Below are 20,785 nucleotides of genomic sequence, written 5' to 3' on the forward strand. Positions count from 1 at the left end.
CACTTGAGACTCAAGAAGATCTACGGGTCATTCTGACCTAGCCCTGTGGTCAGTTTGTACAGCCAGATTGTAAATTTAGATAGCCTGCACTTCTTTAATTGGCAAGAGTTGTAGGAACTCAATCAGGGACCCTGAAACTCTGGTTATGCGTGGCAAATTGTGATGTTGTGCTATGAAAACTATTTACATTGTGAGTGAGTTGACCCCGCAGGCCCAAGCGACCCAAGTCCAACAAATTGATCATAGTATATCTCTCACTTTGTTTACTGTGGACAGCTCTGAAACCTATAAACAAAAAAAAAGAAATTGCTATCTTGATTTTCTGCTGAGAAAAGGTCTGTCTGTACTTGTTGACACTAGCAAGAAATCGTTGAATGTAAACAGTTTGTTTGCAGTAGTTCAATTCTGACCCAATTTAGCCCTCTTTTAGTGACTTATTGTTTCTAGAAGGCAGTAAAAACTGGTAGGAATGACACTTTTGAAATGTCAAGCTCACCTACGTACAATGTATCGTTTTAAGGCCTTGTGGCGAGTGGAATTGCAGATTATGTACATGTAGTGGGACCCGTTACCATGACAACCTTTACATTTACTTACCATAGCCGCCTGTGCTAGTGATACAGAGCCAGCAGGGCAGCGTTGTTGTCCTCCTTCGTACTCACCCTGGCTGTTGAGAAGAGGGGGACGGCGTTAGACTCCTCAAGATGGGCACCGTCTCGTCTCCTTCACCTCTACCCGCAAATACAACTAAGATGGATGGCGCCAGGGTGGAGGGCCGTGTGCTTGAAGGGTTCCTCTGTGTGGATTCCTTCCAGTGGCGTAAGAAAAAGCAGCAGATGATGATGAAGAGGAGGAGGAGGATGAAGCTGGTGGCCTTTGCAAAGCAAACAATATTCCCACGGCGGAACATCGTCCTCCCCAAACGAAATGACACAAAGCACCAACAATGCAGGCGGGCTTCGGGGGTCGCTATAGCAACATAGGCTTGGACCCCGTGGAGTGCATGGGGCGAACTCCTGCCCGACGACTCCTCCGTGCACGCTGGATGTAATTAACGCTGGGCAAACTCTATGCAAAATAGCAAAAGGTCTCCCCCTTTTTCTTTCTCGCTTTCACTCTTTCTCTCAAGAATATTTTTCAAATTCCTGGGAAACACGACAATTTCCTGGTTTTCCTCAATTCACTTCCATCCAAGAAAAGTGGAAGCTTTCTCCTTCAAATGAACAATTTATTGACGCACTTTTTGCGGGTATGTCAACAGCTCGCGCTCCTTCTTCCCCCCGTGACATCAGCACGTACAAACTTTACACTGGAAGTCATCACATGATGTAGAGCTGGGATGTGCGGGCATGGGGTGGGTTTTTTTTGGGGGGCTACACAAGTTAAACAGGTGGCAGTGGTCGTCATCGTAGAGTGTAGTCCTCATGCGCCAATACATTTCAAAGCAGGGGTGATTCCAGACAAAGTACAATGGGTGTAAAAGGTCTACACGCATTTCTTGGAAAAAAAATGGTGTAATGAAAAAATAAGAGCAGTTAAGTCATTTTCATCAATGGTTGCCATTTGGACTAGGGATTTAGGTCAAATAATTACATTGTTTAGGGCTGTTAATGATATTAAAATGCTTCTGAGAAACTATTAACAACTTTAAAAAGTTCCATGAGGATAGACTGATTTTTTTTAAGTTGCTGTCAATGGTTGTGAATGAGTTAAAACTAACAGATGCGTGCTAAATAATTCACAGGAATTTGAATGGGTTTAGTTATGAACACATTACGGGGTCACACATTAGGTAGTATACATAAACGGGGCGTGTAGACTTTTTATATCCATTGTACAAACCAGTTCAGTAAGTAGAGCTTAGTGTTATGGTGCAGATTTTCTTATAAAGTGAAATAAAATGACAGAGCGCTACTTACTGATTGTTTCATGGACCCTTTTGGGGTTTCAGTCAAAATGTCAACACAAAACATGATCTTTTTTTGTTATATACTCGTCTGTCACATGGATTACACAACCAGTTGTATTAAACATGATTAAATAAAATATCGTATGGAGTTAAAACAAATTATTTTTTGCTGTTATTGTAAAAGAACAAGTATGACCATTCATATCCCATTACAAATCTTGTCTGCCTTTACCAAAACGATACTGATTGGTATTATGGGTAATTCGTCTCCTCAACTTATTCAATATTGTATTGTTAGTGAGATTTTATCAGTATTTTGGAATTTAGCTGCCATTTTCAAACCTTTAAAAACTCATATCAAATTGACCAGCAAATATAATTGATGTTTAAGAGGAACAAATGCACCAGAAAGATTAAGGAAACTAGATTTAAGTAAAACCTTAAATATAGGGAACCCAATTATTGATAAAATAGGAATATGTGAGTGACTCATCATTAAAACGACAAAATGTTTTCCATCGTGCTATAAAAAAAATTAAGAGGAATCTAAAAATACACATTTGGTCATTAATTTTCTGCAAATTCACATATTTTGCTTACATATTTTCTACAAAAAGTCTAATTATTTGGAGTGTCATCAGTGGTGGATAAAACAACAAATTGTTTTACTCAAATGAGTAGATTGCAAAATCAGAAATATAATCACTACACTTGATTTTGCTTGTTTTCCATCATACTAAGACGTGAAATACTTTAGTTACAATACCATTGGATTAGAGTTGATACTATAGTGTGTGTTGGTAAAAGCAGACTTTTCTATAAACATTAAAATTTGAATTATGCTTATGGCCTTCTTGTGGTGCTGCTGCTGCCTAACATTGAGGAAAGAATCCTTGTCAATTCTCAAATGGGCTTTAGCCAAAATACCAAAAACTCAACCAAGTCAAAAATTGGCCTTGTGTGCCACCTATCATCCTGCACTTGTCATTACGAGTGGGTTAATTCTTCAACAAATCTTGGTTCGACAAAGAAAAAAAAGAAAACAAATTAAGGGTGGCATTATGAAGAGAAGTGACATGAATGAATTTGTTGGATTATTGAACCGAATTCCCTTTTTTTCCTTAAACGGGATATAAAAAGTGAATATATGTCCACATTTTCATATTAATCGCTTCTTATGGAGTAGTAGACACAATAATATGTATTGCACACTACAAGTAAGGATCACACAAAACCGTCCAGTTAATACTAAATTTCTACACACTTGTAGTTTCAGGGATGTTATTGTGTCTACTTCCCGGATAGCCCCAATTTGCTTCCTCTCCAAGACTTGCCATATTGTTTGTTTTTACATATCTTAATTATTCTGTTGAATTTTTTAGTCGGACAATCTTTGCACATTAAAAAAAATAAATCACATGCCCTTTTTGTCTACGGTGGGAGATAGGAGTCGCCTGTGGTTTTAGTGGGTAACATGACAAGATACAACATCCAAGAACCATACTAGTGTAGCCCAAAATGCAAAACACAGCATGCAATGGTTACTGAAAGACAGCAGTTTGTTGTTGTTGATTTTTTTTTTTTTTTAATACTCTCAGACTGGTTAGCTTGCTTGTTTTAAGATGCGCCTCGAACCACAATCATGACCAGGTAGTCTTCTTCGCTTTTGGCCAGAGCTTTGGCAGAGGAATCAAGGAACTGCTGGGAGAAATCACAGGGAGGGAAAGCATGAAGGACCCCCGCGGTGTCCTTATCCCGACTCCCCCCCACGGGCAGAGCGATGACGCCCGCCGCCTGCTTTTGGTTGAGGTAGGACACCAGGTTGCGGAGCGGCCGCTGAGTGGAGACGGCCGGGTCGGACGACGCGTCCTCGCCGCCGCCGCCGGGAACCGCCAGGAGGACGGCGTAGCCGCCGGGGCCCGCCGCCTTGATGCGCCGAGAAACCTCGTCCAGCTTGGGCTGGTCCAGGCGAAGCCGTTGGGTGATCTTCAGCTCGCACACCCGCTTGCCGGTGGTCCCGTCGGTGAGTAGCTCGCCGGCCACGCCGTGGTCCCCCTGTAGCAGGTGCATGTTGGCTGGGAAGTTGCTGTTCTTCAGCAGCAGCATGCCTTGCCAGGCCAGAGTCAGCTTGGCGCTTTCTGATTTGGACGCCTGCGCACTTCGGGACGAGCCCTCGGAGCGCTCTCTCTTGGCCGTCCCTTTGCCGCCCTCGCCGGCCTTTCGTTTACGTTCGCCGATCAGTGAAATGTTACCGCCCGACGGGGCCTTGTCGCAAATGCTCCTGAGTCTCCGCTCCGTCCCTCGCTCCAGGCTGCCGTGACGCTCACGCGCGGGGGAGGGTCTGTCGCTCCGCGAGGGGCGCTCTGGGTCACTGAATCGCCCGCCGTCTCGGCTACTGCCCCCGGGGCTTCCGTCCGGAGAGTTCCGCCGACGCCTGGCTGTCCTGTCGGGGCCGTCGGGCGAGTAGTCGAGATGGCGCCTGTCGTCCACAAGGCGGCGTTTGCGCGCAGGCTCCCGTCCATGCAGCTCCCGCTCCAGAGACCAGGGCTCGCGTGCCCGCCGCTCACGGTCCAAGTGCTCCAGGGGCTCAAATGGGGAAGTACGCACCCGGTCTCGGAAAGCCGGCGGATTGGGCCACTCGGCGCCAGGGAAAAGTTCCCGGTCCCTGAAGTGAATAGGCGGGGGACTGCGTTCTCGGCCCCTCAGAGATTCCTGCGCGTTGCGGTGGACGAACGACTCGGCCACCATGTCGAAGGTCGCCATGGGGAGAGGCTGCAAGAACTGCTGCTGGTAACGATGCTCCGTGTCAGCAAAGTCCACACGGAGTCTCCTCTCGGGCCCCCCGAGAGGGAATCCCCGCATGTGAGTGCACGCTGCCTGCGCCGCGTCCAGGCTTTCATACTGAATGTAAGCCCAAGTGTCGCCCTTCCTGTAGTCTATAGTCCTGATGGTGCCGAAACGGTCAAATTCTCTGGCCAGGGCGTTCAGGGGCACCCAGTGTCCCAAGCCGCCCACCCACAGGCGGGTGGTGGGCGTGGCTTTTCCATAGCCGATCTTGATGGGTTTGCAGCCCACTATTTTCCCAGACATGCTGAGTTTGGCACGATGAGCCATGTCCAGGTTCTCAAATTTTAAAAATCCATACGTGCTGGTCTGGTCTCTTACAGGCCTTTTGATATCCACCTCGGTGATAACGCCAAACCTGTCAAAGGCTCTTCTCAGGTCAGCCTCGGTGACCCCCGTGTCCAAGTTGCCCAAAAACAAGGTCCGATTTGCTCTCTGGTCATCCTCCGGCGATATCAAATCCTCTTCGCGGAAGGCAGCCCGCTCGGCGATGAAAGCCGGCCGAGCTCGAGCCTCGAACAGGGCGAACTCCCGGTCCCGCTCCAGTTCCCTGGGAAGGGGCGGCGGAGGGGGCGGGGGCAGTCGGCCCAGGGCCAGCTGCTGCAGGCGGTAGTCTCGGTATCCCAGGCCGCTGGGTGAAAGCGACCGCTGCAAGTGTCTGTGGCTGGGGGCGGCGGCGTAGAGGTCGCGCTCGCCACGCTCGGTGCGCTCGACGGGCGAGCGGCTTTTGGAGCTGTTAATGTACACCGCCTCTATCTTCAACGGCCTGTCGTAAAGCACGAGGCGGCCCCTGGCGTGTTTGGCCGCCCGGGCGTCCTCCGCTTTCCGGAAGTTGACGAAGGCTATCCTCTCGTCGTTGCTACGGCTCAGCTTGACGCTCACGTCGCCGAATTTTTTGAATTCGTGAAAGAGGCCGTCCTCGACGTCCTCGTCACTAAGTTGGTTGCCCAGGTCGCTGATTTTTAGGGTTTTGTACTCGCCTTCTGCCCCGAGAGCCGGGAGCCGCTGGTCCCCGCGCGACGCGCTCCTCGCTCCGGCCAAATCCAGCGAGAGGCTCAGGCTGCTGTGGTTCTTGCTTGCCGAACCGGCGGGCAGACAGTTGTGGTTGTTTCCCAGGCGAGCAGGTCCATCGAAGTCCCGATCCCTTTTGTCACCGAGGAGGCTCCTCCTGGTGGAGCCCCCGTCACTTTTGCCATTATTGTTGCTCCCGCTGGACAGGGACAACGCGCCCATTTTCTTGCTGCTCGGATGGCATCCTCCCCGATCGCGAATGTCGTCCAAGGCCCGAGAGCGTTTTTTCAGCGGCGATCGCTCTTTACCTTTCATTTCGGTCCGAGCGGAGTCGACCCTTGGACGCCTGGGTCTTCTGCTGGCGACAATTCTGCAAGCGATCGCAGAATTTAGGCGAAAGCAATTCTTGTTAATCACTGGCCCTGCGGCAAAACAACGACGGGCGCCATTTTGTCCAGAGTTGACTCTGTCCCGCCCCTGGAAAGCCTATTGGTTGCAAAAGTGGGCGGAGGACGTGAACGCGCCTGTCAATCAAATCAGCCCCCTTCAAAAGCTAAAGATGGGAACATTTTAAAACCATTTTATTTTTACTTCGCCTCCAATTTGCAGAAAAGGATTAAAGGAAAACACGACGGCTCCAATTGCAGATTGTAAAACAACATGATCACTGCACAAAATAGGGTTTGCATTAATCAACGAAACCTAATTGTTTTCATTAAAAGCAATTAAATGAAGTTTGATGAATGCTTTTGCTATGATATTGTGACTAGTATGTCATATCTGTTCTAAAACCAGTCCTCAAGTGTATTTATTACAATGCTGCAGGGAGGTGCACTGCTACTCCGTCACCACACAGTGGCAGTGTCCGAGCTGACACACTACTACATGGACTCATCAAAAACTAATGATACAAGAAAAACATAGACAGGACAACGGCAATTTCAGGAAAGTTGGCCAATTTGAAGAGTAGAAACCCCAGAATGAAAATTAATGATAAACAAATTTAATTAAACATTTTTTACTAAACATGATTTATTGACAGTGCAAAATGTTATCAAATAAATGTCACAATACAATATAATTAACATTTTTGATTCATTCTATTTTGGACTGTTACTTCAAAACATTTTTATAGACTAATTGTATTTTAATGTATCAGCTACAACTTTACTTAGACAGCACATTTGCCAATTAACACCTCCCCTCCCCCATGACCCAACCCGACTGTAATAGATTACCATTTATAGCCCGACATTTTTAGTCATGCAAAACTGCAAATTCACAAAGCAACTTCCTTTTTTTTCCTCCAAAAAAGTTACCCACCCACAGTAAGGGATATTATGTCTAGTATTTATTGCAATTTCAGGATTTCAAGATGGCTTTTCCCTGAATCCCATGTAAAAATAAATCTGAGTCAAGCCACCATTTGCTCTTTCTGCAGCTTTTCTTTAGATGGCCATCTTCTTACCCCCACTGACATGCCTTCTTATCTACTCCACTCAATCTGGGATTTAATCAGAAGGGTCTGAGAGGCCGTGCGGCCTAACATAGCTGCAGCTAAGAGCTGCTGTACTCTACCCCAACCGTGGCCTACAGACTGCAATTTAAAGCAGAGGGTGTGGAAGCGTTTCTATTGGAAACACATGTTGCTGTTGATGTAAATGGGGAAAGTGGCAGTTAATGCACACTGGTATCATGGATGTGATCAAGTCCTTGTCAACAACAACAGTTTTAATAAGAGAATATGTAACTATGTTAAATGATGACATAGTGTTCATATCAGAATTATCAGTTGTATACGTACTTACAACCTAGTATAGTTGCATGAAACTACATGACTTTATTTCCAGCAATCTTCTATGACCATTTCATAGCACTTATTTGAATATAATTAGCATTTGTTTCAACTCCTTTTCGTTGAAAGGACTAGAACAAATTTCAGTTTTATTAAAATGATGATTTATTCCATCCAGGAAAAGGAAACGCTTCCAGAGTAGCATACGGCGCCAAACTGTAACAATATTTCAGCCTCAAAAGGATATTCGAAGAGTTTTTGTCAGTTAGGAAAAAGACAAATGAGTCTTGCTTTGGTAAATTATAATAAAATATGTTTTGGTCACTGTATTGGTACACATATTGTATTTATCTCTATATTTTTGTGACATGGCAACGTGTTATAGGTATCAACGGGTGAGTTAGCTTACTAAACTTCCATGGAATGTTGCCATTCGTACGATTTATTCATAATGTAGGGATCATAGCATATTTGGCCACCTATAGAAATAAACAATTTTCTTCTGGAATGTTGATTACACTTACGTTTTATGTTAAAACTGCATTAGAAAAAATAACTAAAGATCTATTTTATAGGTCTCAAAATCCCCATTGTCCAGCTCTTGGGGAATTTTGGAATCTCAATTTATTGCTGTTCTCTTTATCTTTTCTTTCTTCTCCATTTATCAAGACAGCCGATGTAGACAGACCAGACATTTTATTTTTGGCCATTGCTATAATTGACAACAGACATCAAACAATGAATAATACAATTATTAAAAGTTTCGCTACAATGTTCCATGGTCCCATTATGGCGATATCAACTGTTAAGAATTAGGAGAAGAATGTATTAGTGTTTCCTATTTCTGGTCCAAGTGTCCCATGCTGAGCTTTGGCTTGTCGACTTTCCAATTGAGACATTTCCATGTTGGCTAATACAATTGTTAAGAATGTTGCATACATTTGGGCCTGTGTATACTTTATACATACAATATAGCAAATGCAGCCTCTTTGCAGTTCACCATTTGCAAATTTACCAAATCACATTTAAAAAAAAAATCTGGAAAACCATATCATCTAAATTCTTGTTATCATTTTGTGCAATGCCCTCACATTGTTGTTATCAACATGTGGTACCACTAGTAATACACATGTTCTTTCCGCCCCCCGAAAAGAATCAAAATATGCACAATAGAGTCATAAATGTAAGAAAAAAAGCACAGCAGGAAATTATCAAAAACATTTTTGCAGGTTCAAAGTGGCAAGATTAGCATCAGTGTCCTTCAATTTTGTTGGATTTGTTTATTAATTCTTATAATCGATATCCTTGTGAATCCAGTTTGAAATGGCTTCCAAGTGCTTTGGGTATAATACTGTAATATATTCAATGAACCTTGGATTGTCACCTAGTTCAGTGCCTTTTTCCCTTTCAGCCCATGTGACTATAACGGTTCACTGTCTACATACTACAGGCAGGAATGTAGTATGCTTTTGGCTCAGTTAATGCACACTACGGGAGGATATGAGGGTAAGGGGGTTTCAAAGCGGCGGGGCGGTCATGTCGGCCATGAAAGAATACTGGCCGGCTCTTTGGCTTTCATTCGCAGGGCCATTAGACCCGTCGGTTTGTAGTCGTTCTCCGGAGCTTCCATGTTCGGAAAACTGTGAAAGGAGTAGAGACCGTTGATGGCCGGATGATGCGGCGGGTGGTGGTGGTGGTGATGGTGGTGGGTGTGACTGGGGGACGACGGAATGCCCATAAAACCCTGCAGGTTGCTGTGAGGGTGAGCGTATGCACCCATGCAGGAGGAAGGTAAGGATTCTGCTCCGAGGACACAGCCGGGAGCTGATGCACCGCCGACAACTCCCGAAGCCCCTGGCCACAGATTGCCTTGCATCTAATAGACACATAAGCACCAAAAATTAAAATTACACACTCATTCTCATTTTTGTTTGATTTTTTTTCATGTACAGGTGTACAATCTCTCACATTGCCTGGCAATAACTTGCTTTGTTGTTTTTTAGATAGATATTGTGAATGGCGTTAATGTGGGATGGATTTACAATGTAATCCTATGGAAAGTACTTTGATAGCGCATTTATCTATCGACATGTTTTGACCATGCTAGTCGTATGGGCTTCCCATTACCTCACACACACACACACACATGAACACCAGTGGTACGAAAAAACAATCTGAGCATTGTCATTTGCAGAGATATTGGATTTCAAATTAATAATGTGAAAAAATGTTATCAGCAAATAAAGCAAATGATTTGGACGGCACCTGGTAGCTGTCATGGCGGGGGAGGAGAGAAATATCGTAGGTAGTGGTGAAGTGGTTGCGGACCTCCTGGATCTTCCCGTAACGTTCTCTTTTCCTCCATTTGGCTCTACGGTTCTGGAACCAAACCTATAAAGACAATCAATATTACATATATCAACTTAAGATACTTCCCATCTATTGTTTCCTTGTACTGCCAGTACTGTTTATACATTTCAATTTGCACATGAAATTTAATTAAGCGCATTTTTAAAGCAAATAAAAATTTTCCCATCCTGTTACTCATATCTATATGCAATATAACTGTGAGTTGTAATGTTTGACTTGCAGCAAATAGTTTTTTTCCGAGTAGAATTATTTTTGAATGCATTTGAATTAAAGCATATGGGTTATCAATGTTGCATGTCAGGAGTTCCCAATTAAAACCTGCTTAAGAAATCCCTCTTATTATTTCTTGAAGAAAACAATGTGGCTATTTTTTCAGCCCTATTGTTAGCTTTTCCCCTTTTTCTTACAGACATACGTATGATATTATATGGAGTGACCTATCATCTACAGAAAGGCATTTGTGTAAAAAGAAGAAAACTAATAGAATTGATTTATTATCTAATGATCTAATTATATCTACACAAACCACCACAACAAGCTTAATCACTATAGCTTTTATACTGTTTTAATCGTCTGTAGTTCTGCTCATTCCAATTTAAAATGCGTTTTTAATAATATCATTATCATCGATTTTCTTACATCTAGAGGGAAAGGAAACTATTCATACTGCAAAAGAAGGTCAGATATGGTTTTCTCTAAATCACCACACACCTGGACTCTGGCCTCTGTGAGCTCGGTCCGAAGGGCCAGCTGCTCTCGAGCGTATACGTCTGGGTAGTGCGTTTTCTGGAAGACTTTCTCTAGCTCCTCTAGCTGGAAGGTGCTGAAAGTGGTGCGATTTCGCCGCTTCTTGTTCTTGCCCGACAGATCGATGGAGTCGGCGATGGAGTCAGCGACGGAGTCGCCGCCCGACAAACCGCTGCTTGCATCCTTCAGTTTGCCGAAGCAGTCGGCTCCCATTCCAGAGTAGCCCAGGCTTTTGAGAGCTTCTTTTTCCCGAACTTAGGTGTGAAAAAACAAACAAACAGAAAAACAAGAGGACATCAGAATGAGAGGAGGACATTTGATCTATTGGTGGTCTTTTATCGGAGAAATCTCAAATAAATCAAACATACCCCAATAATGTTTAGTTTCTGATGTTAATATAGTTATAAGTTTAGATGAATCTCAAACTATGGCACCAAAACATTGTCTACATATTACAGATGCGTCAAAATAATGTTTTCATTTTTTGTATTTTATATACGTACGCAGCCCAAGCAGAGAAAGTAAAGAACACACTGTTTCCTCTGAAAAGTAGGACGCCAACAAGTACAAATATTATGCTTTACCCTGATGTTTCTTTAGATTCTAGCCTCGCCGTGACTGCTTGGGAATTTAGCAAACTGGTCCACATGCAGTGTGTAACCCACCTTCTGAATTATTGGAAAACGTTTAAAACGATGTAAAATTCACAAATATGCATACATTTTTTAACCTGTCTTTTTAAGGTGCGTGGTGAATATTTGAAATCATCACCTATAACTGCGTGTCTGTGTGGACAAAAATAAAACAAAACTTCTTTATACGAAGCAGTTATTGATCTAAATATTTCCAGTTTGACTGTCGGATTAGATGTACGGTAATTTTTGGGCAACAACACTTTCAAAAAGAGTTTGCTATTTTAAAACAAATCCTGGAAATATAATCGAAACACCGAAACCTGTGTTGTGTACTAGTATTGTCAATTATTCTATATACGAAATAGGGGCCTGGTGTAGGCGGAAGTATTTTAGGAGTTTATTTTCAGGTCATATCTGGAAAATCAATCCTGTGTTATTGCTATAGGGTCCAAGCCATGATGCGTTGTATGATTTCCTGAGTCACCACAAGAAACCACTTTTGAATTTCATTTCTCCAAGTTGCAAACTAAAACTCCTCTGCAGGCTCTCATTTACTCAAGCTTGTCTCCTAATTGAATTTGGCAGTAACCTTCCTTTCCAACCATACAATAAAAAATATTCTCTCTCCGTTGAGGCTATGTGTTTTGGGGGGTGCAATAACAATAATTGGACAAATATTTACTCTACTGTACGTCATTAAAAGTGTCTATTTCCTTTTAACTAATTTATTTGCCCAGTCACAGTGTGAAGTACTACAATTTTCTTTGTTGGAAAATTTTGGTGATAACATTTTATTCAAGAATACGTATTCCGTGGTCTGTTGGATACTATGAACTGTGCTTATATAAGTCATTTTCGGCTGAAAATATTAAATCCGAGATGCTTTGAACAAAACAATTTAGGAAAATTAGGTTTATATATCTGAATATTTATATGTAATGTCCTGAATGTAGGTTTTGTCAAAGTGGCTTGTGGCTGCAGACAAATTCCTTGAGTATTCATGATGTATATTTGAACAGTGTAACCTTAGTTTTCATATATATGTAGTTGTTTACTCATAGAACTTTAGAGAATGAAAATGGCAACTAATAACAATACATTTCATGAGATCTAAAAACAATCTATAGGTGCTTTTTCCTGCAAGGTGAGGAATTGATGTGCAGTTGTCAGATGTGCAAGGCAACCTAGACAATCTATTTGTGGGTTAAATAAAGATCACTCCTTGGATCTAAAGTTTTCATAATAAATCACTCATTTCCCAATATGTAAATAGGCAAACCGACTCTCTCTTCTTAAAAGAATGCCTCAAAAATTCAGTGAATACGATCAAACGCATGAGGGAATTGACAAGTTTTCTTTAAATATAATTAACCTATCGTGCGATAATCGACAGTAGCAAAACCACCGAGAATTGAGAGCATTATTTTCTCAAACACCTAAGGATATTTTATGGAATTTTCACTAGAACTATGCACAAGTGATAACAAATGTTCATGTTATAGTTAGTGCGTATATTGAGAAACAAACAAACAAACAAAAAAATGAAATAAACGCGCAAAATATGGATGTGTGACTACTAATTTGAAGGATTTTATTCAAATAAGAGATAAAACTATGAAATAAATGTACACGTATTTAGTCAATAATTATGCGTTTTAATTGTTTTAGGCAGTGTGGTGCTGTTTACTAAATTTGCAAGATATACATTTTCTTTAATTGCACTATACATGTAAGGCCTGACTGGAAAAATCTTAGAAGCATTAGTAGAATAAAGTTTTTATATGAGTGCTACGTTTTATTTATATAATAGAAAAGTTTTTTTCATTATTGGACATTTTGTTGTTGTTTTAAACTCATATTGCAGGACAAGATTCATTAAGGAGAAACATAGACGTGCAAATGAATTTGAAGTCTCTATTGTGTTGTAAAATAGCAATTTTACAGTATTTTAAGACATCTTATTTGTACATGGGATTATCTGTGAATGAAGGATAAAACAGATCAATACATTCATTAAGTCAGTTTGTAAATTTTGGAGGAAATGTCCAATTATATGTCATATTTAATTTACATTTAATTGTTTTGACTTAGTTGTCTGTTTCCACTCGGTTTGAGTTCAACGAAGACCACTTACATCTTGGGTGGGATTACTCATTTATATTTAAATGCTTTGATTGTAAGGGAAATCCCATTTTATTTATTATAACTTTCATGCCTTGTTCCTCCCTCAGAATTTAAAACTTGCATTAATTGATGAAAAAAATATTTCCACAGTAAATTCTGAACTGCCATTGCCTAGAAATGGCATACATTGTTTTTTTCGCTGAAAAAGAAACTGAATCCAACTTACTTTCCTCATAATAGGGCGTTTTCCCCTTGTGCTCCTGGTTCAAAGTCTCCAAAAGTCTGTTGTGTTTTCCGGACGACGAAGCCGGCGGATTGGGTGAGAAGTCCCCGAAGTTGCGATGTAGTGCTACGGCCGCGTAGCTGTCCACGCTGCCGCCTCGTACCGGAGCACCGAGACGGTGCGCGGAGGCAGCTTTGCGCAGCTCGTCGCAGGGCAGGAAAGAGCCCGGGGACGGCGTGCTACTCGCGGCCGAGGCACCAGAGGCCGGCGGCGTCCGCCGGAATGACAAACACGGTTCGGTCTCCATCATCCGCGCACGACTGGTCGCATGCTCGCTCGGAGGCTGAGGAAGCCTCAACGTCTGCGTCATTTTTTCCTTTTTTTCACTCCTTCCAAACTTTGACTGAGTGAGTGAGTGGGTGGGTGGGATTTAAGTGATCACACACTAAAAGCCCTCAACTCTGCATGGGTGACTATATGTAGTATGTATGTATGTATGGACGTGTGTGTTGTAATCCGCCAAATATTTAATCACATTTAATTCCCACTTCAGATGACGTTATACATAAACTCAGAAATGGGACATGACAACAGTTTGGACAGTACAGTCCTCTTTTTTTCAAGCATATTCGACCAGAATCCCTTTCATGATGCACATTCACGTTGTTTTAAAATATCAAAACATATAATTTTCCCCTTGTTGAAATCTACGCTTGAGTGTTTCCGAATTCATTAAGCGGCGTTTTTTCTACAATTCGACATTTCTCTAAGTTTCTGATTCAAAAGGGGCAAAAATACCGATATAGTGGTTTACATTCTCATTTTATGCATGAAAATTGCATGAAAACAATTCCAAATCCTTGCCAAATTTATCATTGACGTCCTCCTTCCAACATAAAATGAGTTCATTTAATACAAAAAAATGTTATTTTGCTTTATTTCATTTTCAATGACATTAATTTAGATTTTAATGTACAAATTCATCGCAAACAAGATATGATCTATTTCCTTTATCACAAGGTGTCACATTTTTCCCCAAACAATTCTAATATATGAAACATATAGAAATTCAAATGACCCAAGATGCACAATGTATCTGTTATTTTTATTTATTCATTTTTGTCAAATACGTTTAGAATCTTACTCCAATAATTATTATGATTTCCCCTTCAGTGCAGCATGGCTTCATATCATCAATTCAATTGTCACATGTTTCCACTTAGTTGAGTAAAAACAGCTTTTTCAAAGAAAGGAAACACAAAATAAGTATTATAAACAATACTATTTGGGAAATTGGAAAAAAAGTGGACTTTCAAAAGAGAAGACAGGAGACCAACAAAACATTTAAGTCAACAAATTGTTAATTATAGCACGAATAATAACAATTAACCAATAAGTCAAATACACATTATTTGTATTCTTACATTTAATATTGATTTTAAAAAGAAATATGAGCAACTTGAGAGAAAAAGCCCAAATGAATTACAATATTACCATGTTCAAAACTGTCTGCTCTTTTTCTTTCTTGATCCTCAAACTTTCCTAGTTCACAATATAAGAGGTGTATTTTTATGCGAGAATCTCTAAATTTGCAGTTTTGTTGTCTTTTACCTGGCTGGGGGTTTTCAGAATGCTTTTTACACAATCTGCCAGTTGATACCCAAACAAATGTGCCCTAACATGGCGAGCTTACGGAGCTGGGCCGCAGCACGGTTGCTCTCAGAGAAGTCTCGACATCTCACCGGATACGCAAGGCCGCACGCCACCACTCTGCTGATGGACAAGTGTGTAAACAGGACGTCCATTTGGCCTGAGAGGCCTCATAAGCCCCATTTGATTCAATTTGGGAGTCCATTGGTCTTCATGTTCGAGATCTGCAGGCAAATGGGGCAACAAAGTGATGCCGACTTAATGAACGCCGGCTTCGAATAAAAACCATTAAGTATGCGGACACATACTTTAACTTAAAGACATTAGACAGACTTTGAGCTATAAATCTATGAGAAAAAAAATTACCGATCTTTGATGATAAAACAAAAATCAAATTTTTAATTTTGATCAACCTTGATTTAAAAAAGAAATGACAATGACATCATTCAAAACAAATATCCCCTTCATTTTTTTCTCATCCAGATTTGTATATAGTATTTCACCATTTCATTTTTCCTCATTAAGTTTTCTATGGTCTGTTGCACTATATTCCTCAGAAATACAAGATGTAAAATATATTTTTGGTCCGGCAATTACCACAGCTCAGCAGATCCATATGTGTGTTGTCCAAGAGGAACTGGACACACCCTTGGGCTTTCTTGATGCTCTTTTCTCCGAATAGAGTCGCATTAAAAAAGGCCTCAGTAAAATTATTGTGACTTGAAAGCACTTATGTCAGATCAATAGTGTGTAACAAGGATTAACCACTGCTTTTGCAATTTAAATCTAAATGTCTTTGCCAAATATTTGATGCGTTGCTGGAATTTTTTCTTAAAACTTTATAGCCATGCTGTTAGTGTACAAAGCGAACATTGACAAGACCACGGTTTCAGCTTCCGGAGCCACGTTGAGCAAACTTGAATACATGAATAAAATGTATGCATCTCTCCTACGGTGAGTGCCCAACGTTCTTGCTGTTCCTTGTCACATGTCCTAGGCATGACCCTGCACAGGAAATCATTTCAGCCTGCTTAGCGTCCCACAGCGGACACCCCCCTTGTTTTGGGAAAAAAACAGCATGGCCAAAGGTAAAAAATTTATGTAAGACAAACTTGTAAATATCAGGATGTATTGGATTGAAATAAATTGGATAACTTTATTCAACCCGTACTCGGAAAATTTTTGTGGATATGTCGGGTCATTTCTATCAAGGATGAACTATTTTAATGACACAACTTAGATGTGGCGTTACAGTACAGTTGTTGTTTATATCCCCTACTTGTGAATACGACCTAAAGATGTTTGCAGTCCTCCACTTGTGGCAGGACCTTAAGGGCATGTCCTCTGTTTTTGACCAAAGTCCCAGGTTTGGATGTTCTGATACTCATTTCAACCGTGTTACACTCCTGAAACAGTTGAAGCTTTTTAATTGATAACCACAACTGCCAGACAAAATAGTGAAGGCTACTGGGGCCGGAAAATGCCTTGAAATTGTGCTAGTTTTTCAAAACAATTGGTAACAAAAGGCAACCTCTTCACTTCCAACCAGCACTGGAAGTGAATCTGATGTGCTTGGCTGCAGTTGTGCAGCCCATACTTGGGTGTCTATTACCCCAGTATTCGAGAAGGACTACCTCAGCCTGAGGCATAGGTTCAAATACCTTCTCCAAGTTCATAAAACACATAGACTAGCTGGATGAACATCAACCTAGTCTGAGACTATAAAGCCTAGCCCCATCTTATGCATTTTACGTTCTTTGACTAGCATCCACCTTTTTGTCCCTAGTGTCCATCTTTCTGAGCATTTAGTCATTCGGACCACCCCCCAGCTGTAGATGTCCATTCCCCTGATCTTTGCTTGAACTTGTTTTGCCTTTTTCCAAATCTAGACTCCAAACATATCTGTTTCACTGATCATATCCACCTTGGTGCTCTGTTGAGTTCTTTCCTTTTATCGATGTGTGCTTTTGTTCACTTTGATTTGTATCACAAGTTAATTCGGTTGGAAAGTGTCCTTGAGTGCCATGAGAGACGCTTTGAAATTAAGTGCATTTTTAAGGTATTTCCTGACAGATCCATCTTTCCAGCACCCATGAATAGTATCTTAGAATGTATGATAATCATGTAACATTGCAAAAGCACGACAAGAATTTTTCATCCAGTTGATTTGACATAATTCTTTTTCCCGACTAGTCTGTCAAAATATTATAAATATTCCCGTCAAAACTTTTCGCAGAGTGAGGAAGGTTGACAGGCCGCAATAAGATTTTTTTTTCTCAGAATCAGACTTTAAAAATAATACTGTAGGGTACAAGAGAGAGTGAAACGATATATTCTACTATTGATATTATTGTCCCCTGAGTTCATCTACCAACAATGGGCGCGACCTGCCAGACGAGCGCAGCTGTAATCTTGTATGAACAACATCTTTATACTTGATACAAGTTGACCCATCTCTGTCCAGCCACGATGGCCCGGGGCCTTTCCTCTCACGTATACACAGGGTGGCGATTCAACCTGAGGTTTGCATTAGAATAGGAGAAGGACAGCTAATTGAATTAGCCGCCATGAATGCACAGAGATGATCCCATACGCAGAGCCGGGGGATTCTCTTTAGAGGCCTCCTTCACAGTCTTTACGCCGTATCCAGAAGCCGCACAGCCAGCTGAGGCCTGATTGACAGCTGCCGACCCCTCGGGTCAGCAGGTCGGAGGGATGCATTCTGGAAAGCTTGAACCGGTTTGCTGGGGGAAGTCGGGCCAACGCTGTCCTCTCTGTCACCTCGCATTCTGGCGCTGTCACGGGTTTGAGGAACCTGTGTTGACGCAAAGAAGTCACGGACTTTAAAAGGCAAAATGCTGTCTTTCCTGTTCGTTTTCAACATTTGAGCTTCAAACAAATTAGCCCGTTGTGTGTCAGTGCACGCAGACTAACAAGAAACATTTACAATTTGGGAAACGGTTATCTGAAGCTAATTCATCTTGTAGAAATAAGACTCACAAATTCAGGGTCGCTAAAAACTGTGCCCAAAGGCCCTGTTCGCTTTTTAAAACAATTATATGGGCCAACTCATTCCTTGGAATAACACAAATCGCTTAAATGTGCTTACTTTAATATTAAAAAAAACAACCAAACAACTATAAGTAGGAAATTAACTGTACAATAAAGAAAGCTCTAATTATAAAATGTTAAAATACCAAAATAGATGCATTTAATGGGCAATTGTTTATCTAATTAAAACTTAATAATCCATGCAAACGTTTTTATTATCATTTTAACCCTTAACAATAATTCTTCATTAGAAAACTAGTTTAATAAAACACACTTTGAAAATTCACAATGATTCAAAGAATATTACAAGAGTCATGCAGATTATCTATTATCTGAATTATAGGATTTGTTTCATGTCAGCTGTAGATTGAATTAACCACTTTTAAATGGTTTTGTGTTTAACACAAACACACCTGCTTATAGAGTGATTTTTTCTCTCAATTATTGATGAGCAACATTCGTGGGATCAGTGCGTCTAGGTGATGATAAATGACCTGCAATTGTTGGTACTTGGGCCCCGATGGAAAACAACCTCAATTGGAAAATGTATCGGGACTTTGCAAAAAGGAACATTTAAAAAAAACAACAAAAACGCATATCAGTCTCTTGCCTTGGAGACCAAACTGCGGGTATATGCCGGAAAATAAAACAAACAATCCTAACGCAGGAAGAACAAGCAGCAACAAGCAGTCCCACTTAAACATAAATGGCCTGTTTACTACCTCAAATCTAGGACTTGGTGGCAATATGTCAATATTGTCTTGAAAATAAAAAGTAAAAACAGGAGTAGGTTTAAATGAACTTGCAAAAGTAAACTATACAAATGCATAACATTTAATTTGGGCCCCTTAAATAAGGAGCAATTTGTCAGTGCATGATAGTCAGTGTAATTGAAAATACCAACTATATTCAATGTCTTTTTATCAAATGTTGCTATTTTTTTTTATCTAGGATTAATTTTGATTCCAAATTCCCCACCCATTAGCCAATGCCAATTTAATATATTAAACATTTTCAATCTGATACACATATGAAACAGAAGCCTGAAAAATGAAAGCATTTAATGAAATAATATCTATTTACATTTACTTATTGTTCTCCATAGCCATATTGTCTAAGAAAACTTAGTGCATTTTGCAAAAAATAAAAACCTTTCAATTGTTTAGTATAATTACTGTTTGAATTGGCAAACAGGGATATTTTATACTAGCAGCACCCATCTACTTACAATTGTGAACCAAAAAAAATGTGTTGAAAAATATCTCAATATTAAAAAATCAAAGCTTTTCACAACAATTTCTCACACGGACAGAATTGATGTGTTTTGTTACAGACAGACAGGCAGACAGAATGTAGGTAGGCTGGTAGTTTCCCCAATAGCGCACAGTGCAACATAGACATTTGTTCCACTCCAATGTGATACAGCTGTACAAGCTAAACCCCATGGGAGGTGGATATCTGGGGTCATCCTCCCAGCGGATGCTCGGGATCATCCTGCTACTGGTGGGCGCCTGAGGGCGTGGGTATGCAGATCATGACCCCCACCTCGCCACCCAACAACCAGCCAGTCTTGGGTCACAATGCCCCCTTCACCCAGAGCGAGCGTGAATACAACTATAAGTGGTTGTTTTCCCGTTCATATGCTCAGTTGATAATTTTGAGTTATCTGTATTTTTAACATCAGTCACTTCCACACGGCGCAAGGCCCGTCTCCAAACATTTTTACACATTTGAGTGCGAACGTCATGTCTCCGTCGGGGAATAACAGAGCAGCATAACGAATTAGACGGAGGGAGAGCAGTTCCACCGAGAAAGAACATATGAGAATCGTAACTGTTTATAAAGAGGGGAAAACGCAAACGACCTTGAGGCTAAAGTGGATGGATAGAAAATAAACTGTTTGGAATGACACTGCACATTGAGCGATAGGAAACAGCTGATGAAATGTGAATGTCATCGGTTGAGGTCTTGAGAAAATCTTTGATCGGACATATTAATCTGTAACCTTTACTTTTTACTGTGGACAGTATTTTCTTAAAGGGCAGTATTGCGAAGGAGTGGGAGGAACGCCTCCAAGTTCTCAGGTTCACTCGCCAACTGCCTTTCATGACTGTAAATTTATACGTGCGGATATAAATATTTGTTTAACTGGCTGTGTCTTGGCATTGACTGGCATCCAGTACTTTCTTTGTCTAAATGATGTTTAGGAATGAAGGAGGACTCCACTTATCACCCAACATCAGCAAGGATAGACTCCAGCTCATATCTCATGGTTTTCATGTTGTGCCAGCTGGTTGCAATATAGTCGTAAACAAACCTTACGTGGCATTTGACTGAAGCAGATTGATCGCAGAACAAGGTTAAATGGCTTCAAAAGCTATTTTGGCTGAGTTGTCTACTGCTACAGTTTGAAGTCTATGTTGAAA

The 20,785-nt window shown here is 41.1% G+C and overlaps 2 protein-coding genes across 2 annotated transcripts; both read right to left on the reverse strand.

The window, feature by feature from the left end:
- Positions 1-364: 364 nt before the first annotated feature.
- Positions 365-6,234, reverse strand: rbm15 (RNA binding motif protein 15). Its single transcript, XM_077710916.1, has one exon. The coding sequence runs from the start codon at positions 6,077-6,079 to the stop codon at positions 3,527-3,529; it is 2,553 nt and encodes an 850-aa protein (XP_077567042.1). The 5' UTR covers positions 6,080-6,234; the 3' UTR covers positions 365-3,526.
- A 1,968-nt stretch (positions 6,235-8,202) lies between these two features.
- alx3 (ALX homeobox 3) lies at positions 8,203-14,167 on the reverse strand. Its single transcript, XM_077723967.1, has 4 exons — positions 13,662-14,167; positions 10,641-10,930; positions 9,825-9,950; positions 8,203-9,435 (listed from the first exon to the last, which is right to left on the reverse strand). The coding sequence occupies exons 1-4, from the start codon at positions 14,026-14,028 to the stop codon at positions 9,094-9,096; spliced, it is 1,125 nt and encodes a 374-aa protein (XP_077580093.1). The 5' UTR covers positions 14,029-14,167; the 3' UTR covers positions 8,203-9,093.
- Between the last annotated feature and the right edge of the window lie 6,618 nt (positions 14,168-20,785).

This window comes from Stigmatopora nigra, chromosome 1 (genome assembly GCF_051989575.1).
Source record: "Stigmatopora nigra isolate UIUO_SnigA chromosome 1, RoL_Snig_1.1, whole genome shotgun sequence".
Lineage (NCBI taxonomy): Eukaryota > Metazoa > Chordata > Actinopteri > Syngnathiformes > Syngnathidae > Stigmatopora > Stigmatopora nigra.